The following is a 23840-nucleotide window of genomic DNA, read 5'->3' on the forward strand; positions in this document are numbered from 1 at the left end:
TTCTCATTTATAATTGACAACAGCGTGAAAAATCGTTAAGTATCTTCCAGATGAAAGGAAGATATTTATTTATATGATAACTACAGAAAGGGAGTGGGTTTCCTCAGAATAATGCACTATAAATTTGAGAGCATTGTTTTTAATTTTTATTGGCATTTTGGGTAAAATGCTTGCCTCAGGAAGTGAGCTCTCCTTTTCTAAAAGTCACAGTTCATCTTTGAGACTCAAACATGGATAAAAACTGAGAGTTTTCTGCAACCTGCTGCCAGGACAGTGGTGATTGCAGAGGTGTTCCTTGTTTGCTTGCTACAGGTGCCTGCAGGGCTCTGTTGGCTTGGTAAGATTTCGCCTCTGTGACAGAGCCTTCCTGAGGGAACATGACACCTTCCCTCCACCTGCCCTTCATATTGTCCCCCTTCCTGAGTCTCAGCCAATCTGCACAAATTAAAAATTCATTTTTAAGACGGCAAAAATCCTGAAAATGGCTTGGTTGAGGAATGTGATGCAGATGTTAGTGATGATTACTTGACAAGTTTTAAATATGAAACTTATGACCTCCAGTTAAAAACATGGACTCAGTACCCCAGTTCAGCTGCTCTTTACTCCTAGTACCTAAACTTTAAACATTAGTCTTGCCCAGCTATTTAAATCACACTTCTCATTACGCTTGGGGACACCTGAGTCTTGACACTGCTGTGCAGTTTAAGGACTATTTGATATTTAAGGCTGCCTGCTGGGATTGGCAATGCAGCTGTCTCTCCTCCTATTGCTCCTAGAGGGCTCAAGCTGGTAAAGGCTTCTCAGAGCATGTCTGCCAGCTTGGGTCCCACACAAAATACAGCAGCAGCCGTCTTCATTCAAGACAATCATGCTGGTGATGACCACTGCACAGCTTAAGGTCTGGACAACACGGCACAATTCCAGATTTTGCCTGGGGTGTTCTCCCTAGCCCCAGAGTACAGGCTGTCTTCAGAAGGAGCTCTCAAACTTCTTTCAGAGCTGTCAGATTTTATGTAATGAGAGGCTGACTATCTTCATTACTTGGGCACTTGCGTGGGATGTTAGTTACGATCTCTGCTGAGAATTTTGATTAAACAGTCTTTAGAGAAGGTGTGCATGAACACATCAGGATGGAAGCAGGCGGCTCTTAGCAGTGCTAATGTAATAGATTCAGAGAGGGATAGGACACATCTGTCCCCGCTGTTTTATACCAGCTCGCTTAGGCAGCTCCTTGATGGCAGTTACAATTCCTGTCCTGAGGTTCCTGATGGATCCTGTGCATCACAGGAGTATTAGTAACTTAGGGCTATGCATTCTCCTACAGAAAGCAGTTACCTGAAAGTTAAGGAACACAACAGTCTACTGTCAAGTCTAACAGTCTAATGTAAGTCCCTTTGGGGATCTCAACCAGAAACACATTGAGAATACAACTATGAATGCTTCCTACATCATTAGTCATTAACTTAAAGCCTTTACCCATTTTGGTCTACTAAGTACACATCTTGCTCATGTAGAAAGTGGTGTAAAATGTTAGTTTGGGTTTTCTCTGAAGGTATGGACTGTGCAGGCAAGATTACTTTGTTTTATCTGTTGTTTGAGGCTAGACAGCTTCCATTTGACACTACTCTGATTTAGAGTATTACCTTTCTAGCAGCTGAAAAGGTGGGTTTAAACTGTGTTGTCACTACAGCTAAAAAGGCTGTGAGACAACCATTGTAAAAATTTGTGGAAAACAGTATCTGAAGACAACAGGATTATACCACTGTGACTAGAGATAGAATCCTGGTCACTGAAATAAGTTTGTATTAAAATCTTAGAGGGATAACAGGACTATGGAGAATACAATATTTGTGTTTAGAGAGTTTAACAGGCAAACTTTAATTTTTAAAAATCTTGTACTGACCTGACCAAATTGTGATGGCTGGGAATATGACAAAAGTGTTTGTAGCTGAAGTGTTGGAAAACAATAAACACTGTTTTGCAAAACTCTACTAGCTAGTTCATTTTAAATCTTGTTCACCAGAACTACTGCTAAACACAGTGACAATTGCTTACCGACCCACAACACATATTAATATAATCAAGTGTTTAATTTGCTCTTGGACTGCATAGAACGGCAGCTACCGGCAGGAAATTATTTATTCTCCTGTAGTCTGTCTTTCACTGTACTGCCCTTAAACCATTTTGTCTACACGTTTCATTTCAAAGTCATGTCTGCTTATAGTTTGAACATGGCTTATAAACAGTATTAGGAAAGCAAGATAAAGACAGAAAATTATACTGAGGATATGAAATGAGCAAACAAATACCAGAGGAAAAGTGTCCAATCTTGTCAGAAGGCATGCTTGCCAATAACTAGAGGGTATGGTTTTGGAAAGATTATGCATTGGACCAGGCTCAGCTTTGCAGCTAATTACTGTCCTGCAGTATCCCTTAACCATGCTCACTTGTGGATCACAGCCCTGCTGTGCTGCAGCAAAGAAAAAAAGCAAGCCTTTACTTCAAAGATCTAACATCTGGGGAATTTTTTTGTTTGTTTTGTTTTTTTGGGTTGTTTGGTTGTTTTCTCCTATCTGGATTACTGGGAGATTTCCCCTCCTGCCACCCCTTAAAACAAAGGTGGTTCCAGACTCTGGACTGTAAAGGCCTCTCAGTGTGAAGTAACCATGGAGCTGGACCTGTGGGTTTCCCTACTCATGTTCGTTTATTAAACCCAGATCATCACAGACATAAGTACATTTTTATTTCAGTGAAAATGATGCAGATATTTTTCAATGAGAATTTTCAAAAGTTAAAAAAAAAAAAAAAGCATTTTGATTTTCAGGTTTTCATTAGAGAATTGGACAGTAAAAAGTACTGAGACATTTTCAGGAAGATGCATAGAAAAGTGATTCTTTTTAATTGCCAGCACACCAAATAAGGTTAGCAGACAGAAAGACAAACTATATCCTTGTAGTTCTCCTACCTTCACAGTACAATCAGATGTTAAACCATTGGTCCCTCCCCTGATCCGGTATGAGTCGGCAGTGTATTTAGTTCATTTTCACAGAGCTGCTCTGGATAGACAGTGTTAAAGGGAAGCTTAATATTTCTATTGAGCATTAGGATAATGGCTAAATATTTTTTAATGCAAGATATGATATTCAGCTATTCAGTTGAAGGGCTCTTTCTTCATAAAAGTCTTGGCAAAGTCCTTCATGATGCAGGGCACTTCATAGGGTCCTGCCCAGGGCAAGATGGAAAGGCAGCTGCCCAAAGCTATGGGCACTGACATGCATCCACAAATAATTTTCCACTTTATACTCCAGGCCTCCCAAATCAAGAGGTTAATAAAATATTTCCCCTTCCTTCTATTCAGACTGTATTTGAATTTCTTCTGTGAAAATTCTGCTTAGTCATGAAACACATTATAGTAACTAAGCTGAAGCAAATACGCAATTGGTTATTAGCGAATATCCATTTGGAATAGCTTTATATGGTCTCTGGCATAAGATTACCACAATCACAACACTGTAAAACCATGAAACATCTCTGATAAAAACAAGTGTATGCTACAATTTAAATCTATTTCTGCTATTTAAAAATTGATGCCAAGAGACATGTAAGGGAATACTGTAATATCTGCAATATTTTAAGAATATATTTGAAGTTTTCTTACGGTCATAGGGAAAAAATTTTCCTACAAAACCATATGGTAACATGTTTTGGATGCTAAAACCCTGTCAATGTTTTATTAAAGCTAAAACAAATATCTGGTACCACTACAAACTACCTTCCCCCACCACAAAGCTTAACTATCTTCCTCTTTAATGATTGTAAGATGGGACAGATGGGTTGGTGCTAAACCCACCATAAGTATGAGTTGGAATCATGCAAATTAATTGCGAAAGAAGGAGTCGCTCCTTCCGAGTACTCTTTTCGATCAGGAAGGGAATTAGGAAAGAACGCAAGTAAATGTGTTAAAAATTAAAGGTATTTTCAGAAAATAATCAGGAATTTTAACATAATCTGGAAGCTATTCAATTTTTCTGCACATAAAATTTATCAATTTGATAAAGAGATTGAGAATAGACATATTGTTGATACACTATCATAAGATAATTGGAAGGGACTTGAAATCATCTGGTGCGACCTCCTGCACAAAAAGCAGGCTCAGGTCTGAGGTCAGACCAGGCTGCTCATAGCTTTATCCAGTCTGGTCTTGAAACCTTCCAAGGATGAAGGCTGATCCGCCTCCCTGGGCATCCTGCTCCACTTCCCTCGGAGTGAAATTTTTTTCTGTTATATGCAGTCTATATTGAGTAAATATAGTAAAACAGTAAAAATGAGGAGTGCATGTTACACACCACAGCTGTACTGTTCCTAAGCAGCTCCTGGATTAGTTGTACAGAGAGGGCTTAAGCACCTAAGGTGGGAATCTACATCCAGCATCCAGCAAGGATGGTCAGGCCAGCCCTCAGTACCATCTGTAGATACCTGAACGCTATAAGCCTTGAAGTTTCTGCTTCTGTGCAGACTAAAAACTGCCTGGACTCTGGCTGGGTATTTTCTTACCAGTGTCTGTCATGTAACCAACCTCTGCTGGAATTCAGAGAAGAGGCATTTTGGGCTAGTAAGGACAATGTATCCTGACGAAGACGCTCTCCCCTCCTGCTCACCAAGAGAGGAGCATGTTTGTGGATTAGCCATCAAAGTGAAGGAAGCTATTGGAGATGGGAGCAGGGGAAGCAACAGGAATATTTACAAATACCAACTGAAAGATGCTTAAGTATGTGCTGTAAACAATCTGCCCTAAACTTCCTAAGTGTAAAGAAGCTTTCCTTACCTTATAAATTATTTTGGTTGCTGTGGAATTTAAAACAAACAAGCAATAAAACTGGCTGAAGACTAGACTGAATGTAACACAAGTTTAAAAAGAGGAAATTCATAATAATGATTATGAAATAAAGTTCTAAAACACAGATAGTGGAAAGGAAAGTTAGATATATAGTAGAAAACGAATGGCTAGCAGCATTAACAGAATTCATAAGGATTTCTAAAAATGTATGTGGAGAGAAAAGAATCCTAATAATGATTCATTCCTTGGAAAATGACAAATTCAATAGTAATGATACATAATAAGATATACTTAATGAATATTTTTATTCTATATTTATATAGAGATGGAACAATCCATTCACGTCCTGCCAAAATAGAGAACTGCAGCTTATTCCAGCAGTAAGAGAGCTCTTGAAAACCCTGCCAAGACAAACTGTTGTAATCAGAGAGATCCAATAACTTGCATGCAGGAGTTTTAGGAATTGATTTAGAAGTTGTCTGGACTGTTGGACTTAATTGTTGATATTTATTGGTGTTCTGGCAAAGCTGCACTTCAGATATAAAGAGGCCATATGGGAAAAGAGAAGGTGGAACATCTTCAGTGACTACAGAGCTATTACGGTAATTTCTATCCTAAGTAAATTAATGAAATGGCTGATACATGAACTTGGGCAATAAATGACAAAAAAAAAAAAAAAAAAGTAGTGACACAATTCAACATGTTTGGTTTTTTTTTTTAATAGGATTGCAAGATTGAATAAAACCGATTATATTTATGCAGCTTACGTGGATTTCTCAGTAGTGTTTGTCTTAATACTGCGTGGTATTGCTATTTAAAATAGTATGTTTCAAAATCCATACAACAAATTTAAACTGATTGAAATCTAGGTGATAGATCTCAATGTGTAACTATTAATGGGAAGCTACTAAATAAGAGCATAGGTTTTCAAAAATTCCTAACTTAATGCTGTCCCATATTTCACATTGATATTAGCTGTAGCTTGAAAACCTCTCATTTAACACTTAGAGGGTAAAATTAGGATTTGATAGGGAGCACAACAGCCAAACTGAAAATATACCTTGGCCTCGAAAACCTGTTTCTCGATAGCTGAAAAATAAGTAACTGTAATATATGTCAGCAACACAAAGAAACTTTCAATGTATGTACACCTTGAGTCTAATGTTAATTAAATGCCTTATCAGGAAGAGGAGAATCAAACTGTAGACAAATCTAGTGTTTGTGGTTCATAATCAAAAGTGCTCTAGAGGAGTCCAATCCATCCCTAATCTGGTATTTTTCTGGCTGAGATCAGAAAAAGAATTCATGACCCTCAGAAAGATGTTAGTGCAATCACAAGTAATGTACCACTGGCAAGTTTAAGTAAGATAGTGCAATTTTTATCATCCTTTGGAATATACAAAGTAAAGGTACTTTTCAACCATGTCTAGATCATCAAAAATCAAAACCTAGACATACTGCAGCTGATGGTCACCAGGTACACACAGCCAGACCTTGAGCTTGTGTGTAGCATTTTAGAAGCTGAACCTGAGGTGGGAAAATAACTGGGTCTCTTATGTATGGTGGGACTTGCCCAGGGTCACTAAGAAGACTAACACAATGACAATGGCAAGATTTAGGATGGTCATCTTATTATTATTCTCTGGTCACTGGTCCTCGGGAATCTGAATACAGTAACTGAGAAGCCTTCATGCAGTTAGTAAACATTTCCTCACACCCCTTCAAAGGCAATTGAAGAATCATGAATCTGACTTTTAATGTTAGCTCACCTTAATACAGAAGGAACCCGTGCATCCTGGCGAGTAATGCCTTCCCTTATTTTGCCTTGCCTGGCCTTCCCTATCCTGCCCTTTCATGCTCTGCCCTAACCTGAGTGATTGATTCACTGCATCAGTGCATTTAAGTCATCAGAATAGACAGTATTGCTTTATATCTTCAAGCCAAAAAAAAGTACTTTTTTAGGTTATCCCAACTTAAAGTATTCCCATTTTGAGATAGCAAGAGGTCACTGTAAATAATTTTAGGCTGACTAAATCATTAAGCCATTTCACCTTAAATATTGCATTGTTCTGTAATTAGCAATACTAGCTCTTTAGTATAAAGTATGTTAGAGATAAGTATTTTATTATTACAAACTGCAGAATTTCATATTAGATAAACCTTTATAAAATGATACAGTAACATGAGAGGTTCTGGGTTTTGTTCTGAAGGTAAAGTATGTGTGGCGTGCGGCGCACAGAAACATCCTTGGTGATAAAATAAATTGCATCAATCCTGCTGTCCTCATATAACTCACCATAGCAATTATTTACGTGATTCCAAAGAGTATCTTCTTTTTCATATGTAGTGATTTGTGTGATAAAAGGGCACTGGAGTAATAAAAAGTGTATATTTCACTGGCAGTTATGAAACACTGTGTGCCTGAAATAAGTACAGTGAGTAATGCTAAATGGCATTTGCAAACTTCAACACTCACATATCGTGTAGGAAACAGTCCAACATACATGCCAACAAACCAGTCTAGGGCAAAGGACTAGTGAGAACCAATGCAGTTTGGTTACTGCCCAGCACAACTCAATCTTGAAAGAAATGTCAAAGAAAATTATTTGATAATGTATTTTTAAAATATACAATGTTATTTTCCCTCTTTAATTTTTAATTTGAAACATTATTGAAGTTATTTTTGCAAAAAAATCACCACCATTTCAGTCTCACAAATCACCACTATTTGTTGGAGTCTCACTATTTTTAAAGGAATTTTAATTTGATTTGTTCATTTCCACTGCTGTGAGTGAAGCAAACGCATTTACTTGTTTACTTTTCAAACAGAACCATGGAGAAAAATGTCTTAAGTACTTTTATGAGGAACACTGGTAAATTCTACCTGGAGGAACACCAAATGAACTGTTCAAAATTTCTATACAAGGAGATTGGAAAGTAACAAAAGTATGGAAAACATTGTTCCTTTTAGCAAATTATCTAATAAAAATCTTGTAAATTTAAATATGCAAAGTGAAAAATACTCTCCCAGGTGAAGAGCAGGAATTTATTGACAGATATGTCAAAGCAGTAATAAAATAATATACTAGAGAAGAGATGAAAAGTTAAGAACTTCATCCCTAAAGATAAATAAATGACCTAAGAGATACAATCCATCACCACACAACGTAATTACTGCAATACAGTTAAACACCTTGTCAGCAACTGGTTACTAAAGCTATGCTTTCTAGTTTGGCTGTACCTTTTTGGAAGATTTGGCTTCAAAGATACAAAATCAGAAACTGGCACTTTGCAGATTAGGAAGAATCAAACAAAGAAATGTGAATAGGAATTTCAGAAGCTCCCAGCTCCACACAGGGACTTGCAGACGGGCCCTGCAGATGGGTGCAGGGGCTCTGACAGCCTGAAGGAGCCCTTGTTCCCTTTCACTTGCAGAAATGTTTTTTGAGCTGGACTAGTTCACGGGTGTGTAAAGAAGCTCCACATATAAGGTAGTGGTAAGTTTTGGGTGATGTGCTGTTTTTGCACAAAGTATGATGTTTTATGCCAATGGACAGTTAGATTTTACTGTCAAACTGTGGCCTCAAAGCTGGTCAATGTCAGAACACCTAACTTCTGGCATCCTTGCCTTCAAAACACAAATGCCTCAATACTGTGTTACATGCTGAGGTTACTCTGAATCCAGAGCTACTCAGATCGTGCTCAGATGTGGAATCTCTCCTAACCACTAATCCCTTTGTGGGATCAAGTATGTCCTAGCTCTTGATTTCACAGCCTGCTTGGACATTCTCTGAAAAATAAGCATCTACACCCAAAGCTGATTTTTTTTTCTTTATTTTTTTTTTAAATGGGAAGGTGGGAAGACTTCTTTTCAGCTAGTAGCTCCAGGATCAGAGCTCTCATCTGGTAACCGGAGGCACTTGGTTCTAGTGCCTTCTCTGCCTGAAGGCACTCCGCAGCAGATCAGTCTGTCACAAAGCTATTGTTTCGCATTAAAAGGAAAAGCTCTCATCCCTTCCTGTTGAACTTCATATTTCATGTTTAAAGATCTTTCAGCCTGAAAAAAGCAGCATGAAAAGCAGCAGGACTCTGCAGCCCAGCGGAGCAGCCATTCGCTGTGGAGAGGGAAGGCTCCGGCCACCAGCAGCTCCCTCTCCCCAGCTTCCCCCAGGGCAGCAGCACTGACCAGGCCAAGTGGAAGCAGCTGACCCAGTCTTTCACGGGTGTCCTAACGAACAGGCATGCTACAAATACACAGAACAGATTGAACCCTTCGGGCAGTGTAAACTAATGTTTATCTAGGTTTAGGATCCAGATGGGGCTCTGTTCAGATAGCTGTTCAGCTGGTCAGTGCTGTCAAAACCAGATGTTTTTAAAGCCTTCAGGCTTAGGAGATTTAATCACTAATAGTCACCTTTACAGGTTGTTTTGTTTGTGGTTTTTTGTTTTTGTTTTTTTAAACTATGAGGATTCAGGATTCCTGGTTCCTGAGACCATTTCAGTAAGTAAAGCTTTTTGTGGAGATGGGCCTCAGTGACGAAAGGGTTATTTTGATTCAGACTGAATCAATCATGTGTCTCCTGCAGCTTTTCCTGAAGGACATCTGCAACTCAGAGGCAAGCATCTAGAATAACCTAGTCCTACCTTTTTGGAGAATCCAAAGGAATTGAGATGATTTGGGTTCTTTATTTATAAAGTTGTCTCATTCACAGACCCATCTTTTCACTATTGAATTCCTTGGTTTGTGGTATATCTATAGTATTCAGCTTAAGGGCGATTAATGTCTTAATTATTTTAGGTATGCTTATATCCATATATTACCACCTAATGAACTTCAAAGCAGGTCCAATTATAAAAGGTGTATTCAAGGAAGTTTGAACTCACTCCCAGCCATCAGAAAAACAAATATAATTTGGTTCATGCCTATCAGCAGTTTGAAGTCAGTGTTGTGCAGAACAAGCTATGCTTACCATCAGCAGCCCTTTATAGGCGTAGACAATCCCAAGCCAAATTGTCATGTGAGTGTTTTCGCAGTGCTCCAAGATCGGTCGGATGGAGATGTCTCTGCCTGCAGGGTCCGGCTGCAAAAATGAAAGGTGAAATATTTGGATTCAAATTTCATTTATATTCACACCTCAGAGGTACTTAAACATATTCTTAGTAGATGGAGGATGTGTAGAATACAGAGTGGACAACTTTAAAGCAACTTGTGACGATGCAGACCCCTGCACCTGCAAAGGAATACAGTGAAAAGCAAAGATCTGAGGAAACAACTGCATGATAGCTACCACCAGATGAGCTCACCTCTACTGCAAACCAGAAAGAAAATGTCTGAAGTCACTCTGTCTTTAACAGTGTCAGTCACACTTACCAGCTCTAAGACACCTAATTTTTCTACAAGGTAAACAGCTTGAATGCATAGGCATGAAAATAAATGTACTTAAAGCCACCCTTTCACCTGCGGTTCTCATGTCACTGGCAAATGGCTGATAAACAATGTATGAAGCACTGCTGTGTTTCAGGTCTTTTTTCATTGACAACCATGAGCTAAATCAAAGACCATTCACTATGGAAACTACAGCAGTAGCTTAGAAGAAAGTATAAATCATCAAAAATCTGGAAAAAACGTCCTTTACAGCAAGTGAATGTATATGCAAAATTTAATGCCACTGGAAGCTTTGCAGCTTTCAATTTATTTTGAAAAGGAGACTGCATAAAAGTGAAGAATCAAGAGTACTTTTAGACTGTTGGGACTGTTTGTATGAGGGAGAAGTTGTAATTACAACAGAGAAACCTGGAAGAATCACCCCCACCCCCTCACCTCTTTCTTTTTTTTAAACAGGGAAAAACAGTTGACATGAAGAGCAAACGGGTACTAGCGACTATGCGTTCTACAACTAGAACACAATTAGGGTTTGGTCAAACTGCTTTTTAATGGTGTACATTGTATAAGAACACAAGGTGCTTCTCATATGGGATTCTAAGAGATCCTGTTTTAGTTAGATACCACAGAATACTCCTGTTGGCTGCTCTGAGCTGTGTGTACCTACAGTCTGTTTTGCTTTATAGAAAGCACTGAAATACTAAAGGCCGTTTTTCCTTTCTACTTTGAAACACTGGATCTGAACTTCAACTAAACTAAGATCAAACCAGACATAATTTTCTGTATCTGGTTGTCCCAGTGGGCTTTCAAATTTCCCTTTTTGATGAATAACACATGTGAAATACCTCATGCAGAAGTATAATTATTATTATATGGAATATGGAAAAATCCTATTTTCACCAACTGAAACATAGAATTGTATGTGGAAGGACTTCAGAGAGGTCTGAATAATTTCCTAAAGCTTATTCTTGCTGCCCCTGATGCTGGTATGAATTTTGCTATGGATTTCAGTGGTCACAGCATTAATCTGCAGCTCAGTTTCTTCCATCAGTCTTTTTGTATGTCAGGCATTGCCCCTGACCTCATGCACTGTAAAAAAATAATGTAACAAATAAGGCGGTAGACACAGTGGGGGGAAAAAACAAACAACATTGTGCTATGCACTGCACAGTCAAAGGATTCACAATTCTCTTTGCAAATTGTGCAATAGGCAAGGCACTAACATTTAAAACCTTTTCCTATCATGGACTTCTGTAGAAACTCTGAACAGGAGAAAAAATTACTTTGAAGAAAGATGTCCTAAAATAAAATAAGATAAACACCAAGAAGGTGATACTAACTTTCCCAGAGAGCTTATGACTCCACCCTAACGGTTGCTAATGGCAAGCAAACAACCATTAGCTGAAGAATTGAAATGACTGCAAACATGAAGTGGCATCACAACATCTAAGGTGCTACAAATGTTTGTCCGGGGACCAGTTGAAATATCTCTTTGTTCCCCATCAATGACAAAAGCCCAATGCTAAAATTTAGGTGCACTGAAGGGAAAGTACCCTTTCATGTCAAAGTTACAACTTGCTATGTTCAACATCATTTTTGACTGGTATGAAGTGAAGTTCACATGACAAATCATTCAAATACAGCTCTGAATGTTTAACTGATGTGTGAACAGGACTGTACTACAGAGACATTTTTTCTGAAATTCCAAACTACACCTAAGCTTGCTATATTATTTTTTTTCCATCTTTGAGTTACAGTATGCTAACAGTTGCATCCCTTATGGAATTATGGAAGCTACATCAAGTATAAACTTGTCATCATCAGAATGTCTTTTTTTTTGGTCTCCCCCCGCCCCCCCCCTTCACACTGGGGAGTCAGCACAGGACTCTATTTCTCCAGCTCTACATCCTTCCTGCCATGTATTCCATCTATTTCGGTTTCATACTTCTGTGAAACAAGAAAGTTTATAAATTATGTAGACTTCCACCTGGTGCAATGGACAATTCCTTATTTTGAAGAATATTACTGAAATGAGAACTCCTATTTGGTCAGTGGCAGATTATATTTTTATTTTCACTATGTGGTTATTCTCTAATGAAAATTTGCTTCAAAATTCAAAAGCATATGTCCATTTATTTCTCAAAACCGAGAGACCCAGGCAGAAAAATGACAAAATGGAAAACATAACTTGTTTTCAAATACTGTTAAACAGAAAGAAGTTGCATCATTTCCTTTGTAATGAAGTTTGTCAGATTTTATAAGGCAATGATAGTTTTAAAATTATGTTAATTAAATAAAACTGTGTATTCAGATTTTCTACGTGAGATAAGGAAATCTTGTGACTTGCTCTAGGGGGAGTAGGAAAAGAGAGAATACTGATTGCAGCATCAGCAAAAGTGTACATGGGGCAGTACTTCTTTCAAAGCACTTTCCAGATCTGCAAGGTAGTAGTATTTTAAAGAAAAATTTGCTGAGGTCTTGTGTGTGTGGAGTTAGGTGTAGCAGGTAGCAGTAATTTTACAGTGAACTGATTTTGCTGATTACTTATTGCTACTGCAAAATGACATTCCTGTTTTTTAATTTGCCATTCTGTTTCTTCACTGGTTTTGCATGAATTAACTAATCATAGCAAAAAGCTGGGTTAAAAAAACATATGATATTTTCTGATGTCAAAAGAATTTTTAAAAACTCTACAATTACAGCTGAATGGAGCACTTCACTGACCTCTCTAATCATCCACCATTTGTGCACTTTGTTACTGCTTTAGAGAGGATGACAACATAAATGCTACCAGTGATTATATATGTACTGGAAATTTGCCCTTTCCTTTTATAGAAAACAATCTAAATGTCCTTCAGATGTCATTCTCAAAAGCCTGAAGACCTCCTGTCTTGTGAATAGGCTGAAGCTTTCCTACCTCTTTTGAAATCTAATAAGGTTTCTGACATTGACCTCAATTTCTGGAGTGTTTTCAGCAGCTGAACATAAACAGTTTAATCTGTTCACTTCATCCAAGAGTTGTGTATCATCACTGGCAAAATGCTTGTTTTACATGAGATCTGCTAGGTCTAGAAAGCAACCCAAACTAGTAAACAGATTACCTACAGAATGTTTATATCCCCTCTCTGGGCACGTTCAAATTGTTATTAGTCAACTCTGTGGTTTTGTTGCCTTATCATTTTCTTTGCATTTCAGTCTGCTGGTGGGCTGGCAGATCCTTGTTGTAATAGGTGAGCAATGGCTTAGGTGGTACTGCCAGAAGGAGGAGTGAGGCTTAAAAGCACATGGAACACCACAGGGAAATTTGCAGGAGGGACTCTGGCAGGGGCAATGATAGGACTGCTGAGTGCCTCCTCTGTTCCTACACCTCTGCTAAATAACTGAGCAGCAATGAGACTTCTCTTCCCTTCATGTCTCTATGGACTGCAATACAGAACTACAGGCTCAGTTTAAGCTGCTTTCCAGAGTGGCCCATGTTAGGGAAGAAGCAAGGCTGCTTCAAGTGCAAGTGCAGTTTTTGTTGAATAATTATCTCCAATTCCTTTAAGGATCTGGCTCCCCTTGAGTAAACAAATGCATGCAGTGCAATGGACAGCTTTCCTTGTCCCAGGCTAAGGTGTGGGAAGATAGGGCAAACCACCCTGAGGCACCTGTGCCTTCTGGGCATGATGTTATTTGACCCATAAAGACAGCTCTTGTCTCCTTTTTTTCATCTGTAAGTACAATTTCTTAGTGGCTATTATACTAGCCAAGATCTCTTAGGAAACGACCAACACACAGTGGGGAGATATTTGTATTATGATTAATGTTTCATTGACTTATTTTGTGTCTTTACTGCCATTTCTTCTCTATAGCTCCACATAGGTCTTAAAAGGAGGATGGGTGTATGTTCCACTAGGCATTTCATCCAGCAGATGTCTGTGAAGAACAGACTGGGCCACTGCGCAGTATCCAAAATCCTTGACCTTCCTAGGCTACTTTTTCTACACGGTCACCTTTCCAGCTCCCATTGCCAGTACAGCAGATGATCGTTGTGGTGCTGCTGTGCAACACAGCTCACAGGTGGACAATCTCAATAAGCTTTCTAAGAAACTTTGCAGCAGATTTCCAGCGTGACATTTTGGCATTTCTGCATCTGCAGTTTTACCAGTGAGGAAATCAGAACATTAGGCCTCAGTTTTTTCCAAAGATGGATATGAAACATAAGGTAAATAGTTGCAATTTCTGTTTACTAGGCTTAAAATACACTGTAAAGTTCCTATAGTATAGGAAAACATAAGATCATACTCTTCGGACACATTGTTAAAATGGTCTTCGTATACCAACCCACTCTCTGCTTTATCCTCCCTTTAAATGACTTCCATCTAACTGGCATAATGACTGTATACTATTGCTAGTCTGCAGCATGATTTAGACATCTCTGGCATTTTTAATTTGGCACATTTAACGGTGATTCCTTATCTGAAAACCCAGACTTTGCTAAATGAGAAGATCATCTTTCTTTTTAAATACACTTTTTTTTTTTTTCCCCCCCAAGGACAGTTATAGTTAGTTTACACTATATATTCTGTAAGAAATTAAATTTACTGGCATGTTGTAACAGGCCCTCCTCTGTGCTAAACTGCGTATCTGTATGAAAGATGTTCCACAAAAGGATTTAAAGTTTTCAGATGCAGTGTGTTGCAGCCAGGCTCTCAATTACTGATGAAAAGAGAAACAGAAGGATCAGAGGATGTCTACTTTTCAGTTACTTAGTAATTTGAGGGTATTTTTAGAGAAAAACAACTGTGATATAAAAAAGAGCTTTTTGAGGAAATGGATCCCTTTTGTTTTATATATTTTTTACTTTCTGTAGTCACATCTTCCACAAATGCAAAATAGCAAACACAATACTAAGCTGGGGTAGCTCACTTGGAACGTCTTCCAATTAAAACTTTTTAGAATAAAAACTTGTTTGCCTTTGTTTATATCTGAGCTTAGGTTCAGATACATTATGAATCACATTGTATGTTATATATTAGCTCAGCCAAGTACAAAACTGTTGCTGAATTCTTGCAGTCCAGTGACCAATTTCATTTCTCTTCAAGATTAATACGGAAGTTTGGTCATTTCTGTAATAGTCTAATGATCCAGGACAGTGATTGATTTAAAGACTTTTTCTTAATGTATTTTTCTTTGATTCAGAGTCACGGGACAATATGATCATGGAACAGAAAATCAGCTTTTAATAGGGGAATGCAGGATTCTGTTAATAAGAGCAGGCTTTCAACTAAATGACTATCCTTACACCTGGCCCCTTCATGACTCCTGCAAGACAGATGACAAACATGAATCTTCTGACCTCAGGAGAAGGTATGGACGAGATTCTGAGCAATCACATATATTGCATCCAGTGTGTGTACTTGATGCTCTCTCATGCAGGTCCCAAAGAGAAAATTATTTCAGACTTGAAATTAGATTTGTTTTTTTCAAATTGTTTAAATATTATTAATATTTGTAAGGACATTTACAGTTGACTGTTACAATGACTATTAATACACAACTGCATCAAGATAGCATACTATATCAGTTCTCATTGAACAGAAGAAGTTCTCATAAGGATCTAAAGTTTAAGAATGCTGCTTTTTTTGATTTTTTTTCCATAATCTGAGATTGAAGACAATTTTTTTTTTTTCATGAAATAGTTACAACTGCTTCAGCTCCTAATCTGTGGATTTACTTTGTACCAGTATAATAGATTAATGCTCATGGAGCTACTGGAAAGGGAGCTGTTATGTCATTTCTGTAGATAAGGAGGGGTTTTCATATGAAGGTTAAACAAATGCCTAGGAAATCTGAGAGGAATTAATCTTATTGAGCCATACTTCTTTGAGTTGGAAAAAACATCTTTCTTTCTGATAACTATGATGAATATAAATATCCTCACTCCAGTTTTTATTGCTCAAGAGATTGAAGCAGTTTTCTACAGTAAATTTCTACTTAGAATTATTAATTTCTAAAATTCTAATTCTGAATTTTAATTAAAAACTGGAAAAGTGTTGGAGAGAACTTTCTTTTAATCTTTTTTTGTTTGGAAAAGTATCAGTTTTTAATAAATCTAATGACTTGAACTCACATTTAAAGTTAGGTTTGCAGTTCTTTACAATGTTCCCCTGCAAAGTTATTTAAATTGAAGAGGTGTGATTTTTAGATTGTGATTAACTTTTAAAGCAGTATTTATTTATATTAACTATACAGATTAAAGGTAAATTACTGGCAATTCAAATTCATGCAAAACAAGCATAATAATTTGCTCTGTGTTTTGTGAAAGTTTTAGACAGTTTATCTTAATTTGTAATAGAGAAGATTCCAGCCATTTCAGGTATGTTAATGAACAAAGCTTCTAAGGATTGCTCTTGAAACTTCCAATGGTTCCACAGTGGTGATGAATACTGCTGCAATGCACTATGGCAGTATTATTTTAAATAACCCCGCTGCTTAGGCTCAGGTGGGAACTGTGTGGGACAGCAGCCAGCCTTGGGCACAGTATGCATCTTCTTCCCAAACCCTCAACAGGAGTGGCTGTGTGCAAATCCAGAGGAGGATTTGCACAGAGCTGAGGTATGAAGTGTCTTGGAATGCAAGGTTTCTCACGTAGATCTGAATATACACCCCCTGCTCCTGTGAGGTGAATTAAAGGATATTTTTAGGTTATCCACAGTGAATACAGTGTATTTTCTGCTTCATTAATTTTCTTCTTATACTGAAATTAAGCTCCCCACCTCAGCCAAGGGACTAGACTTCAGATATTATCTGGCATCACAAAAACTTCAAAAATTAAACTCTTCCAACAGTTCAGAAGAAATCCTGTTTACATTGTAAATCCTAAAAAATCTTCACTCCTAGTGGTATTTTAGCATAGCATACACATGGGACAGTAATTCTGTAATGGTTGGCTAGCTAGAAGTCATCACACAATGAAATGACATTTGCTGAAATACCAACACATATATCCCTATTTTTTATCTCGTCACTTATTTTTCAGTTTACTTTTCTAAGACATAAAAAAAGATGTACCATATAAACCAAGGAAAAAGTATTATCAAATTTTGGGGCCTAAAGGATATTAATGTAGTTATTTTACATCACTCATCTCGCTAGAAATACAGAAGACAAGTCTAAATTTACAAATGGATGGGAGTGAAGAAAGAAAGAGAGAGGAAAAAAAAGAAAACATCAGAGATACACCACTGTAATTCCTACTACCCCAAAACAATAAGGTCTGGAAATACCGTCACAGTGATAGTCACACTAGTCACACCATAATAACTTTAAAACAAATCTACTTTCTAGCTCCCCATCTGGCTCTTGTACAAATAATTCCATAAAGCAGTAAACCAAAAGTAAGTAAATAAGTAAGTACTTAAGTAAGTACTGTAAGTTAGCATGATTTAAAGATGAAAAAACACCAGAAGACCTATTTATATGTTCTTGTATTGTAAATGTGTCCATACACCTGTTCTTAAAGAAAACGTCTCGGCAGCATTATTTGTAACATCACTTTACTTAATGATTTTTATTTTGCTGTTGTGGTGCTTCATTTCTGTTCAAATGAAACTGTCTTTTGAGAGCCAAAATGTTCCCAGTGATTTGGTATTTTTATTATTATCATCCCCTAATCCAAGCAGTTTCATTTATTTGCATTAACATAATATAAAGAATAATAGATTAGACTCAGCAAAGAAACCCCTGTGATCCCTGCAAACAAATGCAGACTAGCAGTGAAAAGGAAAATGCAAAATTCTCTTGTATCATGGAGTGTTTCAAACAACTGTGACTAAGTCTTCCCACTCTGCACTCAGTGATCTCTTCAGTAGAAATTTTACATCATATGATTTCCCCAATTACATACCTAGGGACTGGATAATGAACTGTTTCTGCATATGTGCACAGAAGCCATGGGACAAGTGTTACAAAGACTTAAGAAAGCATTCTCAGCAGTAGAACGTGTTTTTCTTTGAAGGGAGGGCAAAAGGGCAAGGTATGAAAGAAAAGCAGGTTAAAGGAATGAAGACCTTTGTAACTACCCAGACGCCCCTGTGCTGCACTGATTCTTCCAGAAATGTGTACTTCTTGTCTCAGCTTCACAAATTGAGGAAGGATGTTTTCCCCTCCTTTCCTGTGAAGCTGCCCAGAATCGTGGCTGACAAGCTGGACTTGCAGTTTCTTCTAGCTTTTCCTTTCCTAGCTAGATTTCCTGCTATGCAGGAGGCCATGCCAGCCACTTTTCTTGGTGGCTGGAACAATTCTGTACCTCCTTGATTACGGTAATGGAAACAGGCAGCATTAATATAGAAGTATGGCAAATGCATGAAGAACAGTAAAGCAAAGATGCAGAGGACAGCCATAGACAAACTGTTAGTGCGGCCCCGACAGGAACCAAGGTAGAGACCTTTTCTGTGCATAGTTTGCTAATGGGTTGGCTTTAAGCTGTAAGCAAGGCTATGACTTATTGTTCTTTCTGTGGAACTTAAGAGCAACAGGATTTAGCTCTGTTCCTGTCAATAAACCAGATTTGCACCCAACAGCTAATGGAAACTATCATCAAATGCTCCTCCCAACAAGAAAAACTCTCAGGTTCTCAATTGTGCCCAGCTATTTGGGCCAAGAAGGGCAACAACCTCATCTCTATAACTGCCTTATATTTGCTGTTTAGTGCTATAATTCCTTTGATTTATGGATGTTGACAATATTTATTACTGTGCCTATTTGCATTGCAGTGACAACAACAAATGGACACTATCTTCCTGCAGAAAGTGAAAAATCCATTCCCTAAGAGGATTTTAAAGCATACATATGAGATGTGGCAGAAGAGGGAAGCATAAAGTAGCGTTTTATGACATCTTCAGAGGCCAATATCAATGGACACCACTGTCCCCCTATACAGCCACTGACAAATGAATAGTTTCTGGGCCATGGCAAATAAAAAGGAATACTTCTCAACATGAAGGACATTTTAATTTCCTCACTATTATTTTATATATATATATATATATATATATATATAAATAGACATATATTAACCATCCAAAATGGTTAGATGACGGTCCATCAACCCACTACTGGAGGATTTTGCTGCTAGTTTTATGTCTGCACTAAGACACATTTAGAAACTGTTGTATTAAGTGGAGGTCTTTCCTTTGTTTTCAAAAAAAATAATCAAATATTTAGTTTTTAAATGCTAAGATTAGCTTAATAAGTAGATTCTCATAATTACATCACAATAGTTGTAGCAGAAGCACCTACATCTCCTCCAAAGTATCTCTAGAATTAGGTTATTCAACTTCCCCATCACAAAAGTTGCTGTGATTAAAATAAACTCTGTTTCTTGTTGACAGTCAGATGTAAGGTGCATCTTAATATATGGAAGTACATGAAAACATTTGTCTGTCATAAGCTTTTTGAGTATTTCAATGTTTTTTCTCCCACCTTGCAACACTAGAAATGTCTCAGATATAAACATTTTTACCTAATATCATCCAAAACCTGAATAGATGAATGAATAAATAAAGGTCAGGTCAACAGAAATATTTTGATTACTTCAAAAGATTTAATTTGGTTTTTGACCTTTTAAAACTCTTAACCTTACTTGATAGAACCTAACTCCATTTTGAAAAGAAAGGTAATTCTGAATTAAGGGATTTTCTTTAGTTAACAAAGGTCAATAGGAACATTTTAACACTTTTCCACCAAAACTATTCTGCATGGGGAAACTCACTGAGACTCCCTTTTTCTGGCAAGTATATAAATCTTACGACTACTCAATGTTTTCTGAGAAAAATATCTCAATACTTAAGGAATATCATCAGCAATAAGGTTGTAAATCCATGGTCTTGATGGGTTACTTCTGAAGATTCACACTTGATAGTATAATTGATAGTATATTAAAGCAGAAGGACACTAATGAATGAACCACATGGCTTTACAACTTTTACTGGCATAGTAATGCCAGCAAAGCCTATAGACTGGAGATGAGTACAAGGTGACTAACAGTATATAAAGTATGTCTTCATCTTTGGTAGAGTCCTGTTTCAGCTGTGAAAGACATAGCTCTTGGCAAACTAAAAATACTTTTGGAACCTTAAATCAACACCTTTTCTGCCTTAAAGAAGGAATCTGAAATAAGGCTTAGGATTCCATATTTATATTGGCATTACAGTTTAATAAGACCATTTTGATAATTGTTTCATCTTCAGCAAAACACAGGATATAGATTTCCTTTTCATTAACTCCAGCCTGAAATAAAACATTTCTTCTAGAAAAAACATTCACTGACCATGAACCTATATAACCCTTGCTGAGTCAATGCAAAAAAATTGGACCTAATTTTGCTCTTCATTTCTAAAAATGAATTTAGTTCAGGTTCCCTTAGTTCCTAATATGTTTTGTCTAGTAAATTGAAAGGCTATGTAATAAAATTTTTTCCCTCTGTTGGTATTTACAGATTTTAACCGAGTAAACTCTTAATGTAGCCCTTGATAGGCTAAATATTGAGTTCCTGGTGTTTTTCACTATGAACATGTTTTACCTTCTTTAAAAAATCTCATTGCTTTTCACTGAACTGTCATACCAGCAGATCTCCTGAATTCTGCAGAATGGAATGGAGCGCACTACGCTTATCATGGCTGCCTGGAGTCATATCCAGGTTTAATAACCACCATAACACCTAAGGTTAAGTCAGACCAAAGTGTATCTGTGAAATCACAAATGCCATAAAGTCTCTCAATTCTCTCTTCTTTATTCTAAATGAATAGAGAAATGTGAAAATAGTTTAAAAGCTATAGAAAACAAAATAGATAACCTTGAAAATTTATTCACCAAGTATTTCTCCTGATAACATAGGAATAGTTGACATACGTAGGAACCAGTAATAGTTGCACTAAGCTACCTTGAAAGTTACATGCCTCCAAAACACAAAAAAGAAGAGCAGTTATGGAGATTTTTGATTTTTCTATTACGTCTTTTTTCTATAAATAGCTATTTCAGTGTTGCCACTTCTGCTGATGTTACTCAGAACAAAGCAGGTAGTCATGGGAATTTTTTGTTTCTCTCAGATCAGTAAAACTTTTATGCAACATTTTTCTTAAATAATTTATCTTCTTTCAGCATCTGTCAGACCAGATTTCATTTAACACAAGTCTACCACACACTTTGTTGCAGGTCCTTTGCTCTGGTATACAACAGAAGAATTTTCAGTTGATAAGAAAGCAAGCCAATGTGAAACAAGACCTAGCAACCATAAAATGCATTTTATATTTCCATAGAATTGTTTTTTAAATTGTTAAGCTTCATATCATAATAGTGGATTTTTTTGGCTTTTGAAGCATATGTTTGATATATATGTAGTACAAACAGATAACTGTGAATTCATTCTACCTTGCAATTCCTACATCTTCTTGACATAAGTAGTACATTTGCTTATTTATAAGATTATTCTTCAGTGAATTCTTGTATTAAAATATCTGGATGACACAAAATGCTTATTTTCAAACTAAAGAATTATAGGAAGCATTGATCTGTAACCATTCTCTGATGTATCTGTAAATATTTTTCTGTAGCTAACTACACAGTGTATATCTATAGCTGTGCATTTTTCCTTTTGTCATGTGACCTTTAAGTTGTCTTGGTAGATACAGGTGATCTTCCTTACAAGCATCTTCCAAGTACAGATCTATCAGGCATCATTGTAAAAGCATTGTTCCAGGATCCAGTATTGGCAGCAAAGCTTGCAATCTTTCCTGGCCTTGAAGAATTCATTGAGGTGGTTATTTCTGAGGTAAAGTGCTTCCACTGTCCTCTGAATCCATCCACACTTTTTTTTTTTTTTTTTTAATAGAGTGTACGTAAGGATTTTATCATTCCTCCTATTATTTTTTTAGGAATGCTTATTACATAATTTTATTCTAGCGGGTGAGCATATATAATTCTTCTAGAGCTGACATGAAAGCCCTCAAAAACTCCTCAGCACAACCTCTGACAGCTTACATTTACACCCAAGTTTTCATTTCTGAGAACAAGGCACTGAAAAGAAGCAGCAAGAGGATCAGTGCCTTTGTTCTTCCATACCATTTTTCACTGCTCACTGGAAGACAGGCAGAGGACGAGATAAGCACAGACAGGCAGGCAGTATCAGCACAAAGGCAAGAAAAGCAGCGTGTTTCTGAATGGTGATGGCTGGTGTCAGCTAGGTTTGTCTGACCTGGCATTCACCTCCTCTGTGGCACTCAGCTACACCACTAGCCTGTCACACATTCCAGGACAAACCTCTCCAGTCTGAGCTACCTTCTTACGCTGCCACTGTATCCCCTTTAAGGTAGCAGTGTGACGCGACTGTAGGAGAGGCAGGAGTTGCAATCTTCCAGCACTTTGCACCGGCCTGCGTGCTGCGGTGCTAGAAGGCTTCCTTGGAGCAGGACCAGCCTAAATAGCTGAGTGAGATTAAGCAGCAGCAGTACAGCCCCAGGATATCTTCATTTTGCTGATGTGCTTTGAGAAGCTAACAAAAATGCAGAATGTTCTGCTACAGAGTTCCTAGTTAACGTTCCCCTAAATAAACCCACACCGAGGATCTCTGGAGCAGTTATGGAAAGACCCAAATGATCCAACCTGGCAAGCTTAGACAACTTAGCTCCTCTGCTGGAAGAAGCTTTCCTTACCAGTGAGAAACTGAAGCTTGAGCTTGTGTTCACAGCTCAGCTGAGGCTTGAAAAAGTGTCAGTGGTGACAATTCTTGATCACTTGATTCTCTATATAGCAGAACAGACTTTGAGTAAATTAATCAGAAGATGAAATAAAAGAGTCTCACAAGTACATCAAGGATAGAAATAAACCTTGGGAGAAATGCTGAGATCTTATGGAACAAGGAAAATATTAAAAACTTAAGACAACTGAAACATCAGACCATTTTGGTTCAAGAAGACTGTGGGGAAGAATTGAAATAGTGGTGAAAATATTCCCTTTTGCCTGCCAAACTAAGAAGGAAGGAAGGCGGGAGCTACAGTGGAAAGTGGCCAGGTTCCCATGCTCCCACTAAACATATCTATATATATATATGTGTGTGTGTGTGTGTGTATATACATAAAGCATCTCCTGCCACTGTGACAGCTAGTGGGGTATGAACTGACTCAGCACCAATTCCATACATGGTCCCCCAGCTAACATATTAAAAAAAAATTATTTCCGTAACCTGATCAGTATTAAAAAAATAATTTTATCTTTTCATTAACCTTTAAAAAAGTGATTTTTCATTTTGAAATGTGTTTGTGTAAATAAGTGTGTATTTCCATGGCAACAAGGCCTGATGTTCCCACAATCACCTTGACATTAATTTATGAATACATCAGGCATTCAATACAAAAAATTAAACAATAGCAATTATTGGTTAGAAATGGAAAACTGCTTTCTTTGAAGGTAGTTGAAGGCTATGAAATTCACCTCTATACAAATCAGAAACTCTATTATTATTTTAGAAACAGGAACTCCTATCGAGGCAAAATGTATGTGCAGTGTTTTGATCTTGACTTAACAAAAGCAGTGTCTATTAGCTTGAAAAACCTCCATCTAATGTTCCCACCCAGGGAA

General features: G+C 37.4%; 1 protein-coding gene across 2 annotated transcripts in view; it reads right to left on the minus strand.

The window, feature by feature from the left end:
* The window catches only part of GABBR2 (gamma-aminobutyric acid type B receptor subunit 2), a 487663-nt gene that overhangs the window by 32769 nt on the left and 431054 nt on the right, over positions 1 to 23840 (minus strand). For both annotated transcript variants that reach the window (XM_056333263.1, XM_056333265.1), the window contains exon 14: positions 9808 to 9918. In XM_056333263.1, the coding sequence (XP_056189238.1) occupies positions 9808 to 9918 (111 nt within the window). The remainder of the gene's footprint in view (positions 1 to 9807; positions 9919 to 23840) is intronic.

Source organism: Falco biarmicus, chromosome 3 (genome assembly GCF_023638135.1).
Source record: "Falco biarmicus isolate bFalBia1 chromosome 3, bFalBia1.pri, whole genome shotgun sequence".
NCBI classification, from domain to species: Eukaryota; Metazoa; Chordata; class Aves; order Falconiformes; family Falconidae; genus Falco; species Falco biarmicus.